This window comes from Chiloscyllium plagiosum, unplaced genomic scaffold, assembly GCF_037043375.1.
Source record: "Chiloscyllium plagiosum isolate Xiang-an unplaced genomic scaffold, Cpla_swu_hap1 HiC_scaffold_39, whole genome shotgun sequence".
NCBI classification, from domain to species: domain Eukaryota; kingdom Metazoa; phylum Chordata; class Chondrichthyes; order Orectolobiformes; family Hemiscylliidae; genus Chiloscyllium; species Chiloscyllium plagiosum.
Window position 1 is genome coordinate 22,335,297 of NW_028270177.1, and position 22,134 is coordinate 22,357,430.

Sequence of the window (22,134 nt, forward strand, 5' to 3'; positions counted from 1 at the left end):
CTGACCAGATATCCTAAAGTAATCTAGTCCCATTTGCCAACACTTGGTCCATATCCCTCTAAACCCATCTTATTCATGTACCCATCCAGATGCCTTTTAAATGTTGTGATTGTACCAGCCTCCACCACTTGTTCTGGCACCTCATTCCATACACACACCACACTCTGCGTGAAAAAGTTGCCCCTTAGGTCTCTTTTAATTCTTTCCCTTCTCACCCTTAACCTCTGCCTGCTAGTTCTCGACCCGGCCCACCCCAGGGAAAAGACCTTGTCTATTTACTCTATCCATTACTCCTCATGATTTATATACCTCTATATGGTCGCCCCTCAGCCTGTGCTCCAGGGAAAACAGCCCAGCCTATTCCTAGCATAAAATATTTTAAGTGTGTAATTTCAGATTTAGAGTGTTCTCCAGTTTGGGGATTTTGATCATCCTGTTACTACTGCAGAAAACTGCTGCTGTTGAAATGCAGCTGTTTTAACCTGTGCTGTTTCTTTAAGCCTAACATCTAGTAGAACTAAACAAGAAATCTGATCTCCAGAAACACAAATTTGCTGGGAAACATTCAGCAAATCGGGGAACCTCTGGAGAGAGGGAGGGGCATTTCAAGTTGCTGACTTCTCATCAGAATTCTAACTCAATATCTATAATGTTTTACTTCTAAAAATATGGTTCACCTGCTGAATGACTCCTTGTAAAAGATTGCTGTGGATTTGGCACATCCTCTGGTCAGTTATATGAATTGTCATTGTTATCTGTTGCTGCAAAAGTTTGTTTAAAAAAATGCTTTTAACATGCTACTTTTAGCTTGTTTTGTGAGTACAAAATTGGGTGCATGTGCAACTTAGCCTTTGTTTCTGTCATACTTGCATGTAGCATTTGCGGTACAGTTCCAAGACTTGCATGTGGTTAAAGGTATAATGCACATAAATAGTTTATATTGATCAAGACTAAATCACTGTCAAAAACTGTGTAGTTGGAGTATTGCAAAGTAAGGAAAGAAGTTCAATTGTTCAGGTAAGAAACAGTAATTATTGTAATAGGGAGAAAGTGTGACCATCAGTACTGCTAAAGCAACGGTAGCCTGAAAATGGGACTCTGATGAAGACACGCAGATCTCATTCTGTGAAGAGTAAGTGGAGATCTGAAAGCTGCAGCAACAAATCCTCCGAAATAGAAGAATGCTTCAAAGTATTAACCTTTTTGGAATTTTCAAAGGAATAGTAATTTAGTTATATGATGTGGAATGCCGAAATTCATAATAAGTGTAACATGAAAATGAACAGACTTTTGATCAGATTGGATTTATTAGGTAGGTAGGAGAAAATGTAGGAAGGGGTTCTGGGTTAATGTTGCAAAAGTATAATTGCACTTTTCCACTCTGCCCAAGTCCTCTAATCTAAAATATGAAGTTAAAAAATTAATGTATTTGTTGATGTGTGAAGTAATAAAGATTAAAGATCCACAAAAAGCACATTAATATAACATTGTGATGCTAAACTCTTCTCAACTTGGTGATGCCTCCCTCTATTTTAGCTCTTGGTTACAAAGGATAAATTGCTGTGAAGACATTGTTTGATAAAATGCAGGTATTTAAAGAGAAGTGCGGACCTCTGATCTGGTTTCAACTCTGTTTTTGTCAGTTACTAAGAAATTGCATGAGGGTGTGTGATAGAAGTGTGTAACTGATAATTTCTTCTTTGCTGTGCAAGATTTAAGTCCAGACGTAACGATGGGAAAAACAACTTGTTTGGATATTTATTTCGTTTTTTTAAACATTGAATTAGCTTTTTAAACTTGCAATATTTTGTGTGATCTGAATGAGAAATGTTGGTGGGTTTTTTTTGGTTGGATCTTGTCCATCTGTTATATTTATCACAGTGAGCAGAGATACAAAGGCTAACAAAGCTGTCAATGAAATTCAGCGTCCTATTGTTTTTATTTATCTCCTCAGCATGATTCTGGCTCTGAATGTACCCCAGGAGAATCCAAGTCTGGAGACCTGAAAGAAAAAGGCAATTATATTATGTATGCACGCGCTACATCTGGTGATAAACAGAACAACAATAAATTCTCTACCTGTAGCATTAAAAACATCAGTCAGGTCCTTGACAAGAAAAGAAACCACTGTTTTGTTGGTAAGTATAAAAACACCACTGAACAGAAGTAGTAAATTATAATTTAAGCTTTTTCATGGTACAGTTCTATATTAGAAATAAAATATTTGTGCTATCCAGGTTCTGTCTTTAGGGATCCAACTAACAAGCTGCAGTTTTTAAAATATGTTTTATTTGAGTTTGACATTTTTTACTGTTTTCAGCTAATGCAACATGCCTGTTTCCATCTCAGCACTGGGTAATGAGTTACCTGTTGTTGCTGCTCTGTTCTGGATTAGTGTTTGTAAATTCAGAAGTGGCATCTGAGTTGTTGAGAGTTCACTTATGCACTCAATGTTGATACTAACTTTGAATTTTCTTTTTAAAGAATCTGGTAAACCCATTTGTGGCAATGGTTTAGTTGAAGAGGGGGAAGAATGTGATTGTGGTTACAGTGACCAATGCAGAGATGAATGCTGCTATAACGCAAATGAGGCAGAAGAGAAGAAATGCAAGCTTAAACCAAACAAACAGTGCAGGTAAGCATTTAAGCTGCAAAGACTTTGTGTTGAGCGGTTTTATTTTTTGCTTTATCCATCTCACCTCCATCTCACCTGCATTGAACCAAGTGCTATATTCAGGGCTCAGCGTATGATTGGGGTGGAGCTTTCGTTTACTGAGGCAACTGCAATAACAACTATTCTTTGTAACAGATCTGTATGTATAAAATCTTTATTTCTTTTTAAAAATTGAACAATTGAGAGCAAAGAGGAGGAACATTCAATTGTGATTTAAACATAAATTTAAATTGTTGATAGTCCAAATAGGGTACAGCAACAGGTTTATTGCTAAGATCAGTCTCAAGTTGACAGATGCTCCAAACAGACATCAGTTAAAGCTGATTTCATTTTTGATCTGACTTGGTCAACTCAAACAACCACAATGAGAGAAATTCTCCTGGGATTTCAAGTTGCTGCAACCATTGTGACTTATGAAGCTTCAAATCCTGAGTGTTATTATTTTCAACTCATAGATGTCCACTTCAATGATTGTGTTTAAAAAGGTTTCTTAAAGTTCAATCCAACTTAAAATTGTAGAATTTGCTTGACTGTGATATTGTTCAATGTAAAATTCATAGGCCTGGTTTATTGATCTAGGATGTAGGTCTCATAAGGTCTTACATTCATGTCTTGCAGCAATGGATTTATCTGATACAAGAGTAATTTAGTTGTTTGGCATAACTCGTTATACCATAGGTGTAACCTCGATCATACTGCTTTCTTGCTACTGGTTAATTCACAGATTGACACTACTTCGTCCCTCACTTTTCAACAATGGCATTTGCATTCAACTGCTGAAGGAAGCAGAGAAGTTAATAGAATTGACCTTGTTCTGAGCTTCTCCCACGGCAGAAATTGAAATAAACAGTAACTTAGAGCTTTACCGATACTGCAACACATACAAAGGATGTTTAGTTTACAGGTTTTTTTTAGTCTTAATGCCACATTGTTTGTTGAATTCAAATTCCATCATCTTTCATGTCAGGACTTGAACCTGGATCTCCAGGACATTACATGGATCTTTTGGGTTAGCCTCCCCTCTGGCTACTTGGTTTTGCTGTTTGCCCCATGTACACATTACTTCTGAATTGTCTGTCTCTCTCTAGTCTACCCCAATGTCTTTTAACATTGGGGAATTAGACCATAAATCATAGGAACAGAAATTAGGCCATTCAGCCCATGAAGTCTGCTCTGCCATTCAGTCATGGCTGATAAGTTTCTCAACTCCATTGTCCCGCTTTCTCCCCGTAACCCTTGATCCTCTTGATACTCAAGAATCTATCTATTTCGGTCTTAAATATATTCAATGACCTGACCTCCACAGCCTTCTGTGACAATGAATTCCATAGATTCATCACTCTGGCTGAAGACGTTTCTCCTTATCTCTGTTCTGAAAGGTCTCTACTCTAAGGCAATGCCTTCGGGTCCTAGTCTCCTACCAATGGACACATCTTCCCCACGTCTACTCAGTCCAGGCCATTCAATATTCTGTATGTTTGAATGAAATCCTTCACCCCACCCCCCCCCCCCCAATCTTTCGATACACCATTGAGTATAAACCCAGAGTCCTCCAACGTTCCTCATATGTTAAGCTTTTCGTTCCTGGGACCATTCTTGTGAATCTCCTCTGAACACACTCCAGGCTCGTACATCCTTCCTGATGACTGGGGCCCAAAACTATGCACAATACTCCAAATGTGGTCTTAGACCCTCAAAAATACATCCCTGCTTTTATGTTCAAGTCCTCTTAAAATAAATGTCATCATTGCATTTGTCTTCCTAACTACTCACTCAACCTACAAGTTTACCTTGTGGCGAGAATCCTGGGCTAGAACCCCCAAGTGTCTTTACATTTCAGACTTCTGAGTACTCTACCCATTTAAAAAATAGTCCAAGCCTTTATTCTTCCTACCAAACTACATGACCTCACACTTTCCTATGCTGTACTTCATCTGCCATTTCTTTGCCCACTCTCCTAACCTGTCCAAATCCTTCTGCAGCCTCCCCATCACCTCAATACTACCTGCCCCTCTACCTATCTTTGCATCATCAGCAAACCTAGCCAGAATGCCCTGAGTTCCTTTATCTAGATCATTAATGTGAATAGTTGTGCTCCCAACACTCAGCCTTGTGAAACACCACTTGTCACCAGCTGCCATCCTGAGAAAGATTGTCTTATCCCTACTCTCTGCTTTTTGCCAGACAGCCAAACTTCTATCCATGCTTGCACCTTGCCTCCGACACCTTGGGCCCTTATTTTAACTTAATGGCCTCCTGTGCAGCATCTTGGTGGCATGGGTACACTAGTAATCTAGAACTGAAAAATATGTTGCTGGAAAAGCGCAGCAGGTCAGGCAGCATCCAAGGAGCAGGAGAATCGATGTTTCCAGCTTAAGCCCTTCTTCAGGAAGATGCTGCCTGACCTGCTGTGCTTTTCCAGCAACACATTTTTCAACTCTGATCTCCAGCATCTGCAGTCCTCACTTTCTCCTAGTAATCTAGAACCCCAGGCTAATGTTCTCAGGACATGGGTTCCAGTGTTGCAGTGCTAAATGGTAAAATTTGAATTCAATAAAAACTTGGAATAACAAGCAAACCTAATGGTGACTATATCATAACTGTCTGTTAATGTTTTTGGGGAGGGAAATCTATCCTTTCAAAACAAAATAGATGCAATTACCACACAATACAGGTTAATGGTTATGATATTATAGCCATGGTTCCAGAATTGGGAATTAATTATCCAGGGATTTTGAGTTTTAGAAAGGAAAGACAGGAACAAGAAGGTAAGGAGAGCGCATTGTTTGGATGGATGGGATAGACTGGACAGCATGAAATGGTCTTGAATCGAATGATGTCAAATCAATATGGGAGATAGTAAGAAATAAAAAGGAAGAAGAAGACATTATGGGTAGCTTGCTGAGGTGGACTTGGGCAACAGTTGAGCAAAAAAATGGTTGAGGAGTAATGGCAGAGATTTTAAGAAAGTTCTTGGATCACAGCAGGAACAAATTCCAGTGAAGGAGGAGGATTCAAGGGGGGAGATAACCAAGCATGATTAATCAGGGAAAGTAAAGATAGCACCAGATAGAAAGGAAAAACTTACAATGTGAGAACGATTAATAATATGCCAGAGGATTGGGAAAATTTCAAAACCAACAAAAAATTACCACAGATTAGTTGATGCAGTTTTAAGTTTTTGATGAAAAGTTAAACTTGATTAATCACAAGTTGCTGAGTACAGATCACTGTACAAGTTGCTATCTTCACTTACATTTATTACCATTCATTATTTGAAAAAATGTGAAGTTTATTTACTGCAATATTGGTAGATTTGAAGTTATGCTAAGGAGAACATGCTGAGTTTGGTAGGAGACTATCTCAAAACTTGGGTATTATCTTTACAATTTTATGTTAAGACCTTTTTATTTAAAATGGTGCAAGAATTGCAGTCACAAATGCCAGCTGATTAGTTATGAAGTCCTGTTTTGATTATCCTGCGACATTTTAACCATCTAGATGCAGCTTCCTGCTTGAACGATATCGAGATGACTGGCTTAATTTATTTCCTGGATGAACAGTTTCTAGTGATTGGACAGAGATCAGCCAAGTGGACTTCAGAATATGAGTTCCCTGATTGGGGTTGGTCTGGTCCAATCAGGGAATCCTGGCTGACAGATTTAACAAGACTGTCAGGGGTTCCTGATGAAGGGCTTTTGCCCGAAACGTCGATTTTCCTGCTTCTCGGATGCTGTCTGACCTGCTGTGCTCTTCCAGCACCACTCTAATCTTGACTCAAATCTCCAGCATCTGCAGAACCCACCTCCACCAGGGGCTCTGCTTGCTCTAGGAGCTAGTTAGATCTGTGTCTTGTACTGTGCAAGTGTAAATAAAAAGTAACTTGGTGATAGGACATCTGCCTTTGAGCAGATTTTAGTAGCAATGAGAGAAAAGCATTTTCCTGAGGAGATTCACTGCAACAGTTGTCCAAGTTGGGATTAACATTTCTGGCATTGTGCCGCTATTTGTGAAACTTGATTTGTTCAATCCTGTCGTCGAAAACTGGAGAAAGAATACATTGTCCTTTGCCAAGAAAAAATATTAGGAGGAGAAAAAGCGACAAGAAATTATCCTGACAAGTTGTGGGCCTGCAGTTATTACAAACCCAATGTTTCCTGAGGCACCAGATACTAAAAGAGTTGACAGATTTAGTTCAGGAATATTACACCCCAAGCTGCGTCTAATTCTGAAACTGTATTGGTTTTACTCAGCAGTTCGCAAACCAGGGGAATCGGATCAGGTTTTTTCACGCAGTTAAGGTGACTGGCAGAGGCATGAGATTTTTGTTTAACCCTAAGTGAGATGCAAGAGACTGGTTTCGTACGTGGGATTAATGATGTGTCCGTGCAAAAGTGCCTGCTAGCAGAACCCCAACTGGACTTCAAACAGGCACTACAACTGGCTAATGAGCTGCAGGGTATTACGATGGAAGCGGACTGTCAGACTGAGCTTGGGACATATCCTGAACAGAGGTCAGCCTACAGCAAAACCCCAAAACAAAGCCAAGCCTTGGCCAAATGGTTGATGTTTTCTTGAGGATCCAGGCTGGCAGGTGTCACAAAGCTAGTCCCTTTTTTTCCTAAAAGCAGTTCCTTGGCTCAAGGAGACTCTGCTCCTCAAACAAATCACAGACAATAAACTGGGTCGGGCTCTGTTCAGTCTGGTTTGGTACAGAGTTGAAAAGGTTTTTGAGGCCTTTTGTGTATGTGTAAACAGATGAGACTTCAGGTCAAAGTGGTCATTCTTTAGAATTGACTTGTATAAAGGGAGGGGAGTAGTCAGCTCTCTAGCTATCTGAGCTGAGCAGTTCTAGTTCACTCTGAACTGGGAAGTTCAACAGGGAGCTGTGTGGAAACACTCTCTCTCTTCTGTCCTTCAACTTCAACCTGTAAGCATGTGCTCCATTTATACTGGGTTTTAAAGGGAGTTTGCTTATTGGGACTTGTGTGTATTCAAAACAGCATAATTAAGTCTAGCTGGATAGATTGAGTTCTGTAGGGGTTTTTTATTCTGTTCTTTGTGTTTCATTGTGTAACTTTGTGAATAAATTTTTGTCAGTTAAAATCTAGTAGTCAACCCAGCTATCGTACTCCAGGTAATTTTCACTGTACACAAATTGCAAAGTTATGGTCTGGGGCTGAATGCTTAAGAATGTTTTGAGTGGTCTGGCCTACTTCATTACACAGGCCATTATAGCTACTGTCGGTATGCGGACTTGAGACAGCAAAAGAGTCCTACTAGGCCTGAATTGAGTAAGAGAACTCAGGCCGGTATCCTGGACCGTGCACACCCTGGAAAGTCCACCAGCATCTAGTTTGAGACATGAAATTGCTTGCATCCAAATCAGAAAAAATCAAAATAAAAATCTGTTTAAATAGTCAGCTGGTTCTAATGGAGACTGATACCAGCAAGGCTGTTTCAGTGATTGCAGAACCAGATTTTGCCAAGATTCACTCTGGACTCTAACCAGAAGGTCTATCAGAACTTGTGGCCCCGCCCTGGCTAAACGTTGAGGAAACCTCTTGAGGACGTGATGAACAAGGCAGATATCGCAGTTTCAACGCTGTTACCACCCGCAGAAGTAGAGCAGTTTCTACTGAGACACTGAGTACGAGAGGCAGGCCACGATCCGATACACGCCGTCCGTATCTGAGGCAGATTTGGAGGAACCGGACTTGGTGCAAAAATATCCCAGGAGAAGCTACAGGGAAAGAAACGGGTCTACATCCTAGAATTTAGAGAGAGAGAGAGAGAGGAATGTAGAGATGAGAACAAGGTCAGCCAGATGAAATTCACAGAATGTGTTCCCTGATTGGGGCTGCAATCAGGGAGCCCTGGCCAACCAACATAAACAGCAGTGTCAATAAAGATTCGTGCACCTTGTATCTCTCACTGTGTCTCACACCTGCACACACACACACATGGGTGCTGGGGAAAAAAATAAGCACTACCGCAGTTAGGCGGTAGTGTGGGGGTTAGTAGTGGGAAAAAAAAAGAGGTGTCAGAGGGTTCTGTGCTCTGTCCTGTACATTGAAAAAGAAATGCCAAAAAATAAAAGAAAAGGAAAAAAAGAAACAGCAGTGTCAGAGATTCTGCTCGCTTTAGGAGCAAACTTTGCGCTAGCTGGATCATTGTCTTTTGCTATACATGTGTAAATAAAGGGTGACTTGGTGACACAATACCGGCCTTCGTGAAGTTATTTCACATTTGTTAAAGCCTAAAGTCCCAAACTTCCTTGTGTGGAGCAACAGTAAAATGGAGGTGCATAGCAACTCCAAAGAGAGATTTATTGCAATTGTTTCAGAAGAGTCCCATTGCATAACAAAACAGCCAGTAGTACTCTATATTCTTATACAAATTATATGTAGTGGAATTTAGTTTGAAGGTTGTATATTAAATGGGAAAATTTCCTATACTTTACTCCTTGTTAATGAATTTTCCATCTACCATGTGTTGGGTATCACTGATGTTTTGCAGTGGCATTGTAAGCCAGGCAGTAGGTGTAGTGATGCTAATTATTTTTGGGCGTTTATAAATATTGGATGTCATAAGAGTGTTTGTTTATTTTTAAATAAATTAGAATTAACTTGTTTTTTTAATGCAATCATTTGTTGTAGCCCAAGTCAAGGACCATGCTGTACCAGACAATGTACTTTTAAGCCCGCCAATGAAAAATGCCGTAATGACTCCGATTGTGCAAAGGAAGGGAAATGTAGTGGTGGAACAGCTATATGCCCAACATCTGATCCCAAGGACAATTTTACCCTCTGTAATAGAGGAACCCAAGTGTGTATCAAAGGAGTAAGTAGTCCATATTGTGTATGTCACTGTACTTTTCTGTGAATATGTCTAAGAGCAGTTGGACCTGCAACTGTTTTTTTTTAGATAACACTTAATTTTGGTACATAGTGTGCAGGGTCAGATTAGTTTATGCATATGATTAGGTATAATTCCCTTTACATGAATATTGTGTTTTGTTATGTTTAATACTATATTTTTTAAAAATGGGTATGGATTTGAAAATGTTCTTAGGTATTTAATGGCACTATCCGCATAATAGGGCCACACGGTGGCTCAGTGGTTAGCACTGTTGCCTCACAGCAGCAGGGATCTGGGTTCAATTCCAGCCTCGGCAGGCTGTATGTGTGGAGTTTGCACGTTCTCTCTGTGTCTGTGTGGGTTTTCTCCGGGTTCCTCCCACAATCCTAAAGCTGTGCAGGTTAGTGAATTGGCCATATTAAATTGCCCATAGTGATCAGGGATGTGTAGGTTAGGTTCTTTAGTCAGGGTTAAATACGGGACAGTAGGGGAATGGGTCAGGATGGACTTGGGCTGAGGGGCCTGTTTCTAATAGCTCATGATTTTTATCTGTAAATCATATCAATTTTATAACTTCGTGTTCCTGTTATAGGAAACATTGAAAAGTAAACTGCTTGTTTCATTCTTTTTATTGTTGAAGTAACTTTACATAAGTTAAAATACATTTTTCTTGAAATAAATGATTCATAAATGTTCGTACTCAATATGGACAAAGTTGGTTTTATTTCCCTAGCTAGGCATTTGCTGTTGTAGTGAACAAATACTGGAGTTAAAAATAATTGTCCTTTCTCCTCTTCCTCCTCCTCCTCCTCCATCCCCAACACACACAAAAAAAAAGCAATGTTCTGGTTCGATCTGTGAGAAGTACAAGCTTATGGAGTGTACATGTTCAAGTCTGACAAATGAAACCGAATTGTGCCATGTTTGCTGTATGGAGAAACGTAAGTGCCGTGTTATATTTGAAGATTTACCAGTTCCTCAATTTTCAGATGATGCACAAACTTGATTCAAGCAGTTGCAGCAGTTCAGTAAATGTGTTGTCATCACTATAATGTGTGATCCACCTAAAGACACAGCCTTGATTCATAGCAGTCTTTCCTCTCTTTCTCCTCCGTGCTATGCCAGTCTTTTCATTTGCCTGGGGATTCGTTCAATTTTCATGTCAGTCAGCAATAATATTATTTTTCTTCCTCTTGTTCTATAACCTTGAAATCATGACTTATAACATTCCTCGTAAGATGTACCTGGCCTAGGATATCTTTCTGTTCTTAAGTGCTTTAAGTGAATTTGAATTTCTTTGTGAGCTCACTCAACAGCACCTCATAGTTTGTCACTGTTTTGTCTCGTTAATGCTTTCCATTCTCATTCAAACTCTCATTTTAACGATATTTAGCAAGTTGACTTCCACTTCCAATAAACTTCAAGTCTCTGATCCATATAAAACAACACTCCAAATCAAGCTTGTCACAAGTCACTTTGTTATTTATTCAGAATTTTACTTCGTAACTGGCTTTTATTGCGAAATAAATCCTATCCAAATGTTATCTTGTTCTTCTTTCGTCATTGCACTTCTAACATACTGTTTCTTACATACTTGACTTTTCACACTTGTTCTTTTCTATGAATATTTCTTGGCGAGATTGGCATCACTTTGATTTTCCCAATTTTGATTTTGATTTCAAGCTTTGTATCTCCAGTTACTAGTTCAGTAGTTCCTATAACAAGCACAGAATGAGGATTACAAATGCTTTATCTGCAAGTCTAACTGATATCATGTACTCACACTTTTCTGCTAGATTCTATTTATACACACTTTGATCATTGTACTTGCATTGTCAATTTGATGATAAACGGCATAGTCATCAAACACATCTTCCAATCGCATAGTTTTTAACTTTTTTAATTCATTCATGGGACATGGACACCGTAGGCCAGGTCAGTATTGATTGCCCATCCCGAATTGCCTAGAGCCTAGTTGAGAGTCAACCACATTGCTATGGGTATGGAGTTATATCGAGGCCAGACCAGGTAAGGAAGGCAGATTTCCTTCCCAAAAGGACATCAATGAACCAGATGGATTTTTCTGACAATCAGTTTCATGGTCATCATTGGACACTAATTGAGGAAAAGAGTAATAGTAAGCCAGAGGATTGGGAAAATTTCAAAAACCACCAAAACAATTAGTCAAATAATGAGTGAGAAAATAAACAGAGTAAACCTCCCAGGAATATCAAGATGGGATGGAAAGAGATGCTTAAAAATATAAAAGTTGGAGAAAAGCCGAAGTGAACAGAGGCCCTTTTAGTGAACAAGGATGTGAAAATAAGAATAGGGAAGGAAGAAATGTCAGAGGAGTTGAATTAATACTTTGCATCAGTCTTCAGTCAAAGACACTAATAGTATTCCAAAAATACTAAATAATCATGGAGCAAAAAGGAGAGGAAATAAACACTATAACCATCTGAACAAAAGTGAGTCATACAGTCAGGGCCGACAGGGACAAGGTAGGACTAATAAATTAAACTGCATTTATTTCAATGCAAGGGGCCTAACAGGGAAGACAGATGAACTCATGGCTTGGTTAGGAACATGGGACTGGGATATCATAGCAATTACAGAAACATGGCTCAGGGATGGGCAGGACTGGCAGTTTAATGCTACAGGAAGGATAAGAGGGGAGGCAAGAGAGGTGGGGAAGTGGCATTTTTGATAAGGGATAGCATGACAGCTGTGCTCAGGAGGATATTCCCGGAAATGCATCCAGGGAAGTTATTTGGGTGGAACTGAGAAATAAGAAAGGGATGATCACCTTATTGGGATTGTATTATAGACCCCCCAATAGTCAGAGGGAAATTGAGAAAAAAACTTGTAAGGAGATCTCGGCTACCTGTAAGAATAATAGGGTAGTTATGGTAGGGGATTTTAACTTTCCAAATATCGACTGGAACTGCCATAGTGTTAAAGGTTTAGATGAAGTGGAATTTCCGAAGTGCATACAAGACAATTTTCTGATTCAGTATGTGGATGTACCTACTAGAGAAGGTGCAACACTTGAGGTGTCAGTGACTGAGGTGTCAGTGGGGGAGCAGTTTGGGACCAGTGACCATAATTCTATTCATTTTAAAATAGTGATGGAAAAGGATAGAGCAGATCCAAAAGTTGAAGTTCTAAATTGGAGAAAGGTCAATTTTGATGGTATGAGGCAAGAACTTTCGAAAGCTGATTGGAGGCAGATGTTTTCAGGTAAAGGGACGGCTGGAAAATGGGAAGCCTTCAGAAATGAGACAGCAAGAATCCAGAGAAAGTATATTCCTGTCAGGGTGAAAAGGAAGGCTGGTAGGAATAGGGAATGCTGGATGACTAAAGAAATTGAGGGTTTGGTTAAGAAAAAGAAGGAAGCATATGTCAGTATAGACAGGATAGATCGAGTGAATCCTTAGAGTATAAAGAAAGCAGTATACTTAAGTGGGAAATCAGGAGGGCAAAACGGGGACATGAGATAGCTTTGGCAAATAGAATTAAGGAGAATCCAAAGGGTCTTTACAAATATATTAAGGACAAAAGGGTAACTAGGGAGAGAATAGGGCCCCTCAAAGATCAGCAAAGGCGGCCTTTGTGTGGAGCCACAGAAAATGGGGGAGATACTAAATGAATATTTTGCATCAGTATTTACTGTGGAAAAGGATATGGAAGATATAGACATCTTGCAAAATGTCCAGATTACAGAGGAGAAAGTGGTGGATGTCTTGAAATGGTTAAAGTTGGATAAATCCCCAGGACCTGATCAGGTGTACCTGAGAACTCTGTGGGAAGCTAGAGAAGTGAATGCTGGGTCTCTTACTGAGATATTTGTATCATCAATAGTCACAGGTGAAGTGCTGGAAGACTGGAGGTTGGCAAATGTGTTGCCACTGTTTAAGAAGGGCAGTAAAGACTAGCCAGGGAACTATAGACCGGTGAGCCTGACGGTGGTGGGCAAGTTGTTGGAGGGAATCCTGAGGGACAGGATGTACATGTATTTGGAAAGGCAAGGACTGATTTGGGATAGTCAACATGGCTTTGTGCGTGGGAAATCATGTCTCACAAACTTGATTGAGTTTTTTGAAGAAGTAACAAAGAAGATTGATGAGGGCAGAGCAGTAGATGTGATCTATATGGACTTCAGTAAGGCGTTGGACAAGGTACCCCATGGGAGACTGATTGATTGATTAGCAAGGTTAGATCTCATGGAATACAGGGAGAACTAGCCATTTGGATACAACACTGTATCAAAGGTAGAAGACAGGCTGTGGTGGTGGTGGAGGGTTGTTTTTCAGACTGGAGGCCTGTGACCAGTGGAGTGCCACAAGGATCAGTGCTACGTCCTCTACTTTTTGTCATTTACATAAATGATTTGGATGTGAGCATAAGAGGTACAGTTAGTAAGTTTGCAGATGACATCAAAATTGGAGGTGTTGTGGACAGCGAAGAGGGTTACCTCAGATTACAACAGGATCTTGACCAGATGGGCCAATGGGCTGAGAAGTGGCAGATGGAGTTTAATTCAGATAAATGCAGGGTGCTGCATTTTGGGAAAGCAAATCTTAGCAGAACTTATACACTTAATGGTAAGGTCCTAGGGAGTGTTGCTGAACAAAGAGACCTTGGAGTGCAGCTTCATCGCTCCTTGAGAGTGGATTTGATAGGATAGTGAAGAAGGCGTTTGGTATGCTTTCGTTTATTGGTCAGAGTATTGAGTACAGGAGTTGGGAGGTCATGTTGCGGCTGTACAGGACATTGGTTAGACCACTGTTGGAATATTGCGTGCAATTCTGGTCTCCTTCCTATTGGAAAGATGTTGTGAAACTTGAAAGGGTTCAGAAAAGATTTTCAAGGATGTTGCCAGGGTTTGGAGAATTTGAGCTATAGGGAGAGGCTGAACAGGAGGCTGAAGGGTGACTTTATAGAGGTTTACAAAATTGAGGGGCATGGATAGGATAAATCGACAAAGTTTTTTTTCCCCTGGGGTCAGGGAGAACTAGAGGGCATAGGTTTAGGGTGAGGGGGGGAAAGATATAAAAGAGACCTAAGGGGCAACTTTTTCACGCAGAGGGTGGTACGTGTATGAAATGAGCTGCCAGAGGATGTGGTGGAGGCTGATACAATTGCAACATTTAAAAGGCATCTGGATGGGTATATGCATAGGAAGGGTTTGGAGGGATATGGGCCGGGTGCTGGCAGGTGGGACTAGATTGGGTTGGGATATCTGGTTGGCATGGACAGGTTGGACCAAAGGGTCTGTTTCCATGCTGTACATCTGTGACTCTATAACTATCACGAGAGAAAAAGTACTCTGAAATCTAATAGGCCTAAAGACTGATAATCTCCTGGACCTGATGGATTGCGTTCTAGGATGTTAATGGAAGCAGCTCCAGAGATGGTAGATGCAATGCCAGTAATCTAAGAATCCTCAGATTCTGGAAAAGTCCTGGAGGAATGGAAAACTGCCACTGGTAATACCTTTATTTAGAAAGGGAGGGAGACAAAAACCGATAACTATAGGCCAGTTAGATTATCGGGTAATATTGGGAATATTGTTATTCGGAAAATGTTAAAGTCTACTTTAAAGGATGGAACAGCAGAATGTTTAGAAAGGCATAACATGATCAAGCAGAGTCAACATGGCTTCATGAAAGGAAAATTATGCCTGACAAATTTACTAGCTTTCTTTTGAGGAGGTAATAAGCAGGGTAGTTGAAAGGGAAACATTGGATGTAATGTAATTGGATTAAGGTGCTATACGTTAGCTACTTAACGAGCACATTTGATTTATTATTGGCACATGTACAGAGATACAGTGAAAAGTATTGTTTGCTAACCAGACCAATCATACCTTACATAAGTACATCAGGTAATAGAACAAAATACAGAATATAGTTTTAAAGGTATAGAGAAGGTGTAGAGAAAGATCAACAGTAATATGAGGGGTCCGTTCATAAGTCTCATAACAGTGGGGAAGAAGCTGTTCTTAAGTTTGAAAACCCAACGGATTTGTTTAATTTTTTTTCCGATCGAGGAGGGCAGCAGAGAGTACAATTGGGGTGGGAGGGATCTTTGATTATGTTTGCTGCTTTCCCGACGCAGTGGGAAGTGTAGACAGTCAATGCATGGAAGGTTGGTTTTGATCATGGGCAGGGCTATGTTTCCAATGACAGATGAAGGATTTATGCCCGAAACGTCAATTCTCCTGATCGTCAGATGCTGCCTGACCTGCTGTGCTTTTCCTGCACCACATTCTCAACTCTGATCTCCAGCATCCGCAGTCCTCATTTTCTCCGTTAATTTGTTGTGGTCTTGGACAGAACAGTTGCCTTATCAAGCTGTAATGCATCTAGATAGGATGATTTCTATGGTATAGCTATAAAAATTGGTAAAAGTTATTATGGGTATGCTGACTTTCCTTAGCCTTTTGAGGAAGTAGAGTCGTTTGTGTGGTTTCTTGACTGTAGTGACTGAGTGATCCATGAATCACTGAAGTTAACATCCAAGTTCAATGGCTAATAGGGAAGGCAAGTGGAATGTTGGCCTTTCAAAAAATGGTGTATAAAACTAGGGAGGTTTTGCTAAAACAGTACAAGACACTAACCAGTTCAGAGCTGAAATACTGTAAATAGTTTTGGTCCCTTTAGTTAAGCTCTGTTTTGGAGGCAGTCTAGAGAAGATTCATCGTCCCACTACACCAGTTATCAGCTTATCTTATGGGGAGAGGTTGAATGGATTGGGCACGTAGTTGTTGAAATATCGTATAATGACTGGGCATCACTGAAGCATTCAAGATTCTTGACAGGGTAGATGTGTAAAGATTGTTTTCCCCTTATGGGAGAACCTAGGACCAGAGGACATAATCTCAGAATAAGAGTTTGCATATTTAAGACTGAGATGAGGAGCAATTTCTTCTCTTGAGGGTCATAAATCTGTGGAATTCTTTACCAGCCTGTTGAGGCTGGATCATTATGTGAATATAAGGCTGAGAGACAGATTTTTAATCATTTCAGGAATCGTGGAAGTTATTGGGGTAAGGGGAGGAAAATGGAGTTGAGGGTTATCATATCAGCTATGACTTCATTGAATGTTGAAACAGATTTGATGGGCTTCTTCTCCTCTTACACTTTTAAGGTCTGGTCTGGCCTATCTGCGACTTCGGAGCCACAACAATGTAATTGCTTCTTAATTGAAGGATGGGCAATAAATACTGGCCAGTCAATCTGACAAAACTATTTATTTCCTGTCCAAAACTGCATTCATCTTATATGACTAATTCTGTCAAAGTTTTCTCATCTGTTATCTTCTCAGTCTTCCTCTTTGGAATCCATGCTAGTCAACTGCAATGTAATTCCGGGCCTTCCCAAGCACTCTGCTTGTTACGCTTCTCAGCACAGACTTTGATAAATGAGTAATCAGACTACAGTCAGGGCATTGTCATGCTGTTGGCTTCTTTCTTTGGGTGTTGCCTATCTGAAGTCCTCTGGCAGTTTTCCTCATGAGTAAACATGTTTGTACAGTTTAGTAAGAAATAGCATTGTTACTTTCCATGTTTACAGTTAACTTTGAAATCATTTCCTAACTATAAAAGTTTCTATAGTCACTGTCTAGTGATTATAGCAACTTTTATCTTCAGTATTTCTGGTGCATGGTTTTCTTTATTAGTTCATTCTTTTTAGGATTTGTGTTTGTGGTCCACCAAAGGCCAGTAGCTTTAAGTGGTACGAACGTTAGGAAACTGTTTAACTTCTGGTTTGTTATTTGTTTAAACTAACTCGAGCAGTTAGTTTAAACTAACTCAAGCAGCGGTTTACATTCTCTGACTTCAGTGACCCCTGCTGATAAACTTGCAATGCGAGTATGTCAGCTGTGATGTCCTTTACAATCTTTCACCAATCCATATAGACCAACGCATTAGACATGTGTAGTTCGTGAGTTGTCAATGCATATGAAGGTCAGCCTACTAATGGTGTGAATCTTTAATTATTTTTGATTTATTCTCAGGATGTGGGTGTTGTTGGCTAGACCAACATTTATTGTCCATCCCTAATTGATGAACTGCTACCCTGAATTGCTGCAAATCTTGTGGTAGTAGGAGCAAAATATCACTGCTTTTGTTCAATACCTCATTGATTTTTTTTTATACGTGGTAAATGGGCATAATACTGGAAGTATAATTATTGCTATCCAGATCCTGAACTTTGTCACATAGCTAGAGGGCAGTACAGAGTTTGACAGCTTTTCATATGTAAAGACTTCAAATGCTTTCTGCACAGCACCACATTGTCAATAAAACAACACCCATATTTTTGAATTCGTAAATTAATTGTACTTGCTGTCATCCGTTATGATGTTGTGCTGCCTCTGGTACCAAAGAGCCTAATAGTTTATTTCAGAATGGACAGTTGTTATGCTTTCACCTCGCTGAGCTTTGTTCCATTGTATCTTTGCAGATAAGCCATTAACGTGTGCAAGTACTGGGTCAGAGAAGTGGCATAGACACTTCAACTCTACTACCATCACACTACAGCCTGGATCACCCTGCAATGATTTCAAAGGCTACTGTGATGTCTTTAATAGATGTAGGCTTGTTGATGCAGATGGTCCGTTGGCCAGGTTAAAGAAAGCCATCTTTAATCCAGAGCTTTATGAAAATATTGCTGAATGGATTGTGGTAAGTAAATTGAAGCTGTTAATGATACCGAGACACTATAATGTGAGACCATTTTATCAATGAATTTGGACTATCACCTCAATTGTAAGGGAAAGGTCCATTAGTTTATTCACAAAATTACTGATTAAAATGGATAAACTTTAATAGCTGAGCTTAATGTTTTCCATCTGTTCCTGTTAGTCATGTAGTCCTACAGCATGGAGACAGGCCCTTTGGCCCAAACTGATCCATGCTGATCAAAATGTCCATAAACGCTAATCCTATTTCCCTGCATTTGGCTCATATCTTAAATCCTTTCCTATCCGTGTATTTGTCCAAATGCCTTTTAAGTGTTGTTAATGTACCAGCCTCAACCATTTCTGTACCAGCTCATTCCATCTATATTTTTTAAAAAAAGGTTGCCCCTCAGGTTCCCTTTTATTCTTTCACCTCTAACCTTAAACTGATGCCCTCTAGTCCTTGATTCCTCAAACCTGGGAAAAAGACTGAGTGCATTCACCCTATCATTGGCTCTCATGACCTTATAAACTTCTATAAGGTCTCCCCTCCGTTACCTACACTCGAAAGTAAAAGGTCCTAGCTTGTCCAACCTCTCCTATAAGTTAGACCATTGAGTCCAGGCAACATCCTTGTAAATTTCTTCTGCACACTTCCTAGTTTAATAACATCCATCCTATAACATGGTGACCAAAACTGAAAACAATTCGCCAATGCAGCCTCATCAATGTCCTGTAGAAGTGCAGCATTACTTCCCAACTTGTATACTCCGTGCCCTGACTGATGAAGGCCAGTGTACCAAAAACCGCCTTCAATGCCCTGTCCATCTGTGACTCCACTTTCAGTGAACTGTGAATTTGAACTCTAAGATCCCTCTGTTCCACTCTTGTCCTTAATGCCTTACCATTCACCATGAAACTCCTATGTTGAGTTGACTTTCTAAAATGCAAAACTTCACAGTTACCTGTATTAAACTCCATTTGCCATTTTTCGGCACACTTCCCCAGCTGATCGAGGTCCTGCTGCAATTTCTCATAACCTTCATCACTGTCCACAATACCACCTATTTTAGTGTCATTAGCAAACTTAGTAATTGTGCCTTGTACGTTTTCATCCAAATGATTGATTTAGATAGCAAACAGTAATGGCCCAACACCAATTCCTGAGGCATTCCATTAGTCACAGGCCTCCAGTTTGACAAGCATCCTTCCACTGTTACCTCTGCTTCCTACCACCAAGCCAATTTTGTATCCAGTTTGTCAGCTCACCCTGGATTCCATGCGATCCAACCTTCCAGGGCAGCATACCATGTGGAACTTTAGCAAAGGCCTTACTGAAATCCATGAAGACTATGTTTATTGTTCTGCACTCGTCAACCTCCCTGGTCACTTCATCAAAGAACTCTAACAAACTTGTGAGGCATGATCTCTCACTCACAAAGCCATGCTGACTACTACTAATCAAACCCTGTCTTTCCAAATGCATGCATATCATATCCCTCAGAATCTTCTCAAGTAATTTGCCCACCACAGCTGTTAGGTTTACGGGTCTATAGTTCCCAGGTTTTTCTTTGCAGCCCTTCTTGAATAATGGCACAACATTTGCTACCCTCTAGTCTTCCAGGACCTCACCTGTGACTAACAGTGATGCAAATATATCGGGTAGGGCCCCTGCAATTTCTTCTTGAGCCTCTTGCAAGGTTCTTGGATATATATCGTCAGGACCAGGAGATTTATTCACCTTCATGCATTCTAATACATTCAACACCAACTCTACTGTGATATGGACAGTCCCCAAGATAGCATCATAACTTCCCCAAGTTTCCACGTCTTCATGTCTTACTTTATGGTAAACACAGGAGAAATATTACGAGTTCCTCAGCTATCTCCTAAGATTCTACACATACATGTCCACTTTGATCTTCCTTTCGTTCTCTCCCTCTTTTTCCCCCTCCCTCTTTTTCCCCCTCCCTCTTTTTCCCCCTCCCTCTTTTTCCCCCTCCCTCTTTTTCCCCCTCCCTCTTTTTCCCCCTCCCTCTTTTTCCCCCTCCCTCTTTTTCCCCCTCCCTCTTTTTCCCCCTCCCTCTTTTTCCCCCTCCCTCTTTTTCCCCCTCCCTCTTTTTCCCCCTCCCTCTTTTTCCCCCCTCCCTCTTTTTCCCCCTCCCTCTTTTTCCCCCTCCCCTCTTTTTCCCCCTCCCTCTTTTTCCCCCCTCCCTCTTTTTCCCCCTCCCTCTTTTTCCCCTCCCTCTTTTCCCCCTCCCTCTTTTTCCCCCTCCCTCTTTCTCTCTTCCCCTCCCTCTTTTTCCCCCTCCCTCTTTTTCCCCCTCCTCTTTTTCCCCCTCCCTCTTTTTCCCCCCTCCCTCTTTTTCCCCCTCCCTCTTTTTCCCCTCCCTCTTTTTCCCCCTCCCTCTTTTTCCCCCTCCCTCTTTTTCCCCCTCCCTCTTTTTCCCCCTCCCTCTTTTTCCCCCTCCCTCTTTTTCCCCCTCCCTCTTTTTCCCCCTCCCTCTTTTTCCCCCTCCCTCTTTTTCCCCCTCCCTCTTTTTCCCCTCCCTCTTTTTCCCCCTCCCTCTTTTTCCCCCTCCCTCTTTTTCCCCCTCCCTCTTTTTCCCCCTCCCTCTTTTTCCCCCTCCCTCTTTTTCCCCCTCCCTCTTTTTCCCCCTCCCTCTTTTTCCCCCTCCCTCTTTTTCCCCCTCCCTCTTTTTCCCCCTCCCTCTTTTTCCCCCTCCCTCTTTTTCCCCCTCCCTCTTTTTCCCCCCTCCCTAGCTCTCTCTCCCCCTCCCTCTCTCTCCCCCCCTCCCTCTCTCTCCCCCCCTCCCTCTCTCTCCCCCCTCCCTCTCTCTCCCCCCTCCCCTCCCCTCCTCTCCGTCTCTCCTTCTTTCCGTCTCTCCTTCTTTCCGTCTCTCCTTCTTTCCGTCTCTCCTTCTTTCCGTCTCTCCTTCTTTCCGTCTCTCCTTCTTTCCGTCTCTCCTTCTTTCCGTCTCTCCTTCTTTCCGTCTCTCCTTCTTTCCGTCTCTCCTTCTTTCCGTCTCTCCTTCTTTCCGTCTCTCCTTCTTTCCGTCTCTCCTTCTTTCCGTCTCTCCTTCTTTCCGTCTCTCCTTCTTTCCGTCTCTCCTTCTTTCCGTCTCTCCTTCTTTCCGTCTCTCCTTCTTTCCGTCTCTCCTTCTTTCCGTCTCTCCTTCTTTCCGTCTCTCCTTCTTTCCGTCTCTCCTTCTTTCCGTCTCTCCTTCTTTCCGTCTCTCCTTCTTTCCTTCTCCTCCTTCTTTCCTTCTCTCCTTCTTCTTCTCTCCTTCTTTCTCTCCTCTTTTCTTTCTCTCCTCCTTTTTCTTCTCTCTCTCCTTTTCTTTCTCTCCTCCTCTTTCCCTCACTCCTTCTCTCTCCTTCTCTCTCCTTCTCACTCCTTCTCACTCCTTCTCTCTCCTTCTCTCTCCCTCTCTCTCCCTCTCTCTCCCTCTCTCTCCCTCTCTCCTCTCTCTCCTCTCTCTCCTCTCTCTCCCTCTCTCTCCCCTCTCTCTCCCTCTCCTCGCCCTCCCTCTCCTCGCTCCTCGCCCTCCCTCGCCCTCCCTCGCCCTCTCCCTCGCCCTCCCTCGCCCTCGCCTCGCCCTCCCTCGCCCTCCCTCGCCCTCCCTCGCCCTCCCTCCGCCCTCCCTCTGCCCTCCCTCGCCCTCCCTCGCCCTCCTCGCCCCTCCCTCGCCCTCCCTCGCCCTCCCTCGCCCTCCCTCGCCCTCCCTCGCCCTCCCTCGCCCTCCCTCGCCCTCCCCTCGCCCTCCCTCGCCCTCCCCTCGCCCTCCCTCGCCCTCCCTCGCCCTCCTCGCCTCCCTCGCCCTCCCTCGCCCCTCCCCGTCGCCCTCCTCGCCCTCCGTCGGCCCTCGCCTCGCCCGTCCCTCGCCCTCCCTCGCCCTCCCGCTCGC

General features: G+C 41.8%; 1 protein-coding gene across 2 annotated transcripts in view; it reads left to right on the forward strand.

Moving 5' to 3' along the window:
- adam10a (ADAM metallopeptidase domain 10a) overlaps positions 1 to 22,134 on the forward strand; it is a 165,309-nt gene that overhangs the window by 129,938 nt on the left and 13,237 nt on the right. For both annotated transcript variants that reach the window (XM_087981441.1, XM_043677449.2), the window contains 5 exons: positions 1,955 to 2,138; positions 2,485 to 2,635; positions 9,334 to 9,517; positions 10,374 to 10,476; positions 18,010 to 18,230. In XM_087981441.1, the coding sequence (XP_087837567.1) occupies positions 1,955 to 2,138; positions 2,485 to 2,635; positions 9,334 to 9,517; positions 10,374 to 10,476; positions 18,010 to 18,230 (843 nt within the window). The remainder of the gene's footprint in view (positions 1 to 1,954; positions 2,139 to 2,484; positions 2,636 to 9,333; positions 9,518 to 10,373; positions 10,477 to 18,009; positions 18,231 to 22,134) is intronic.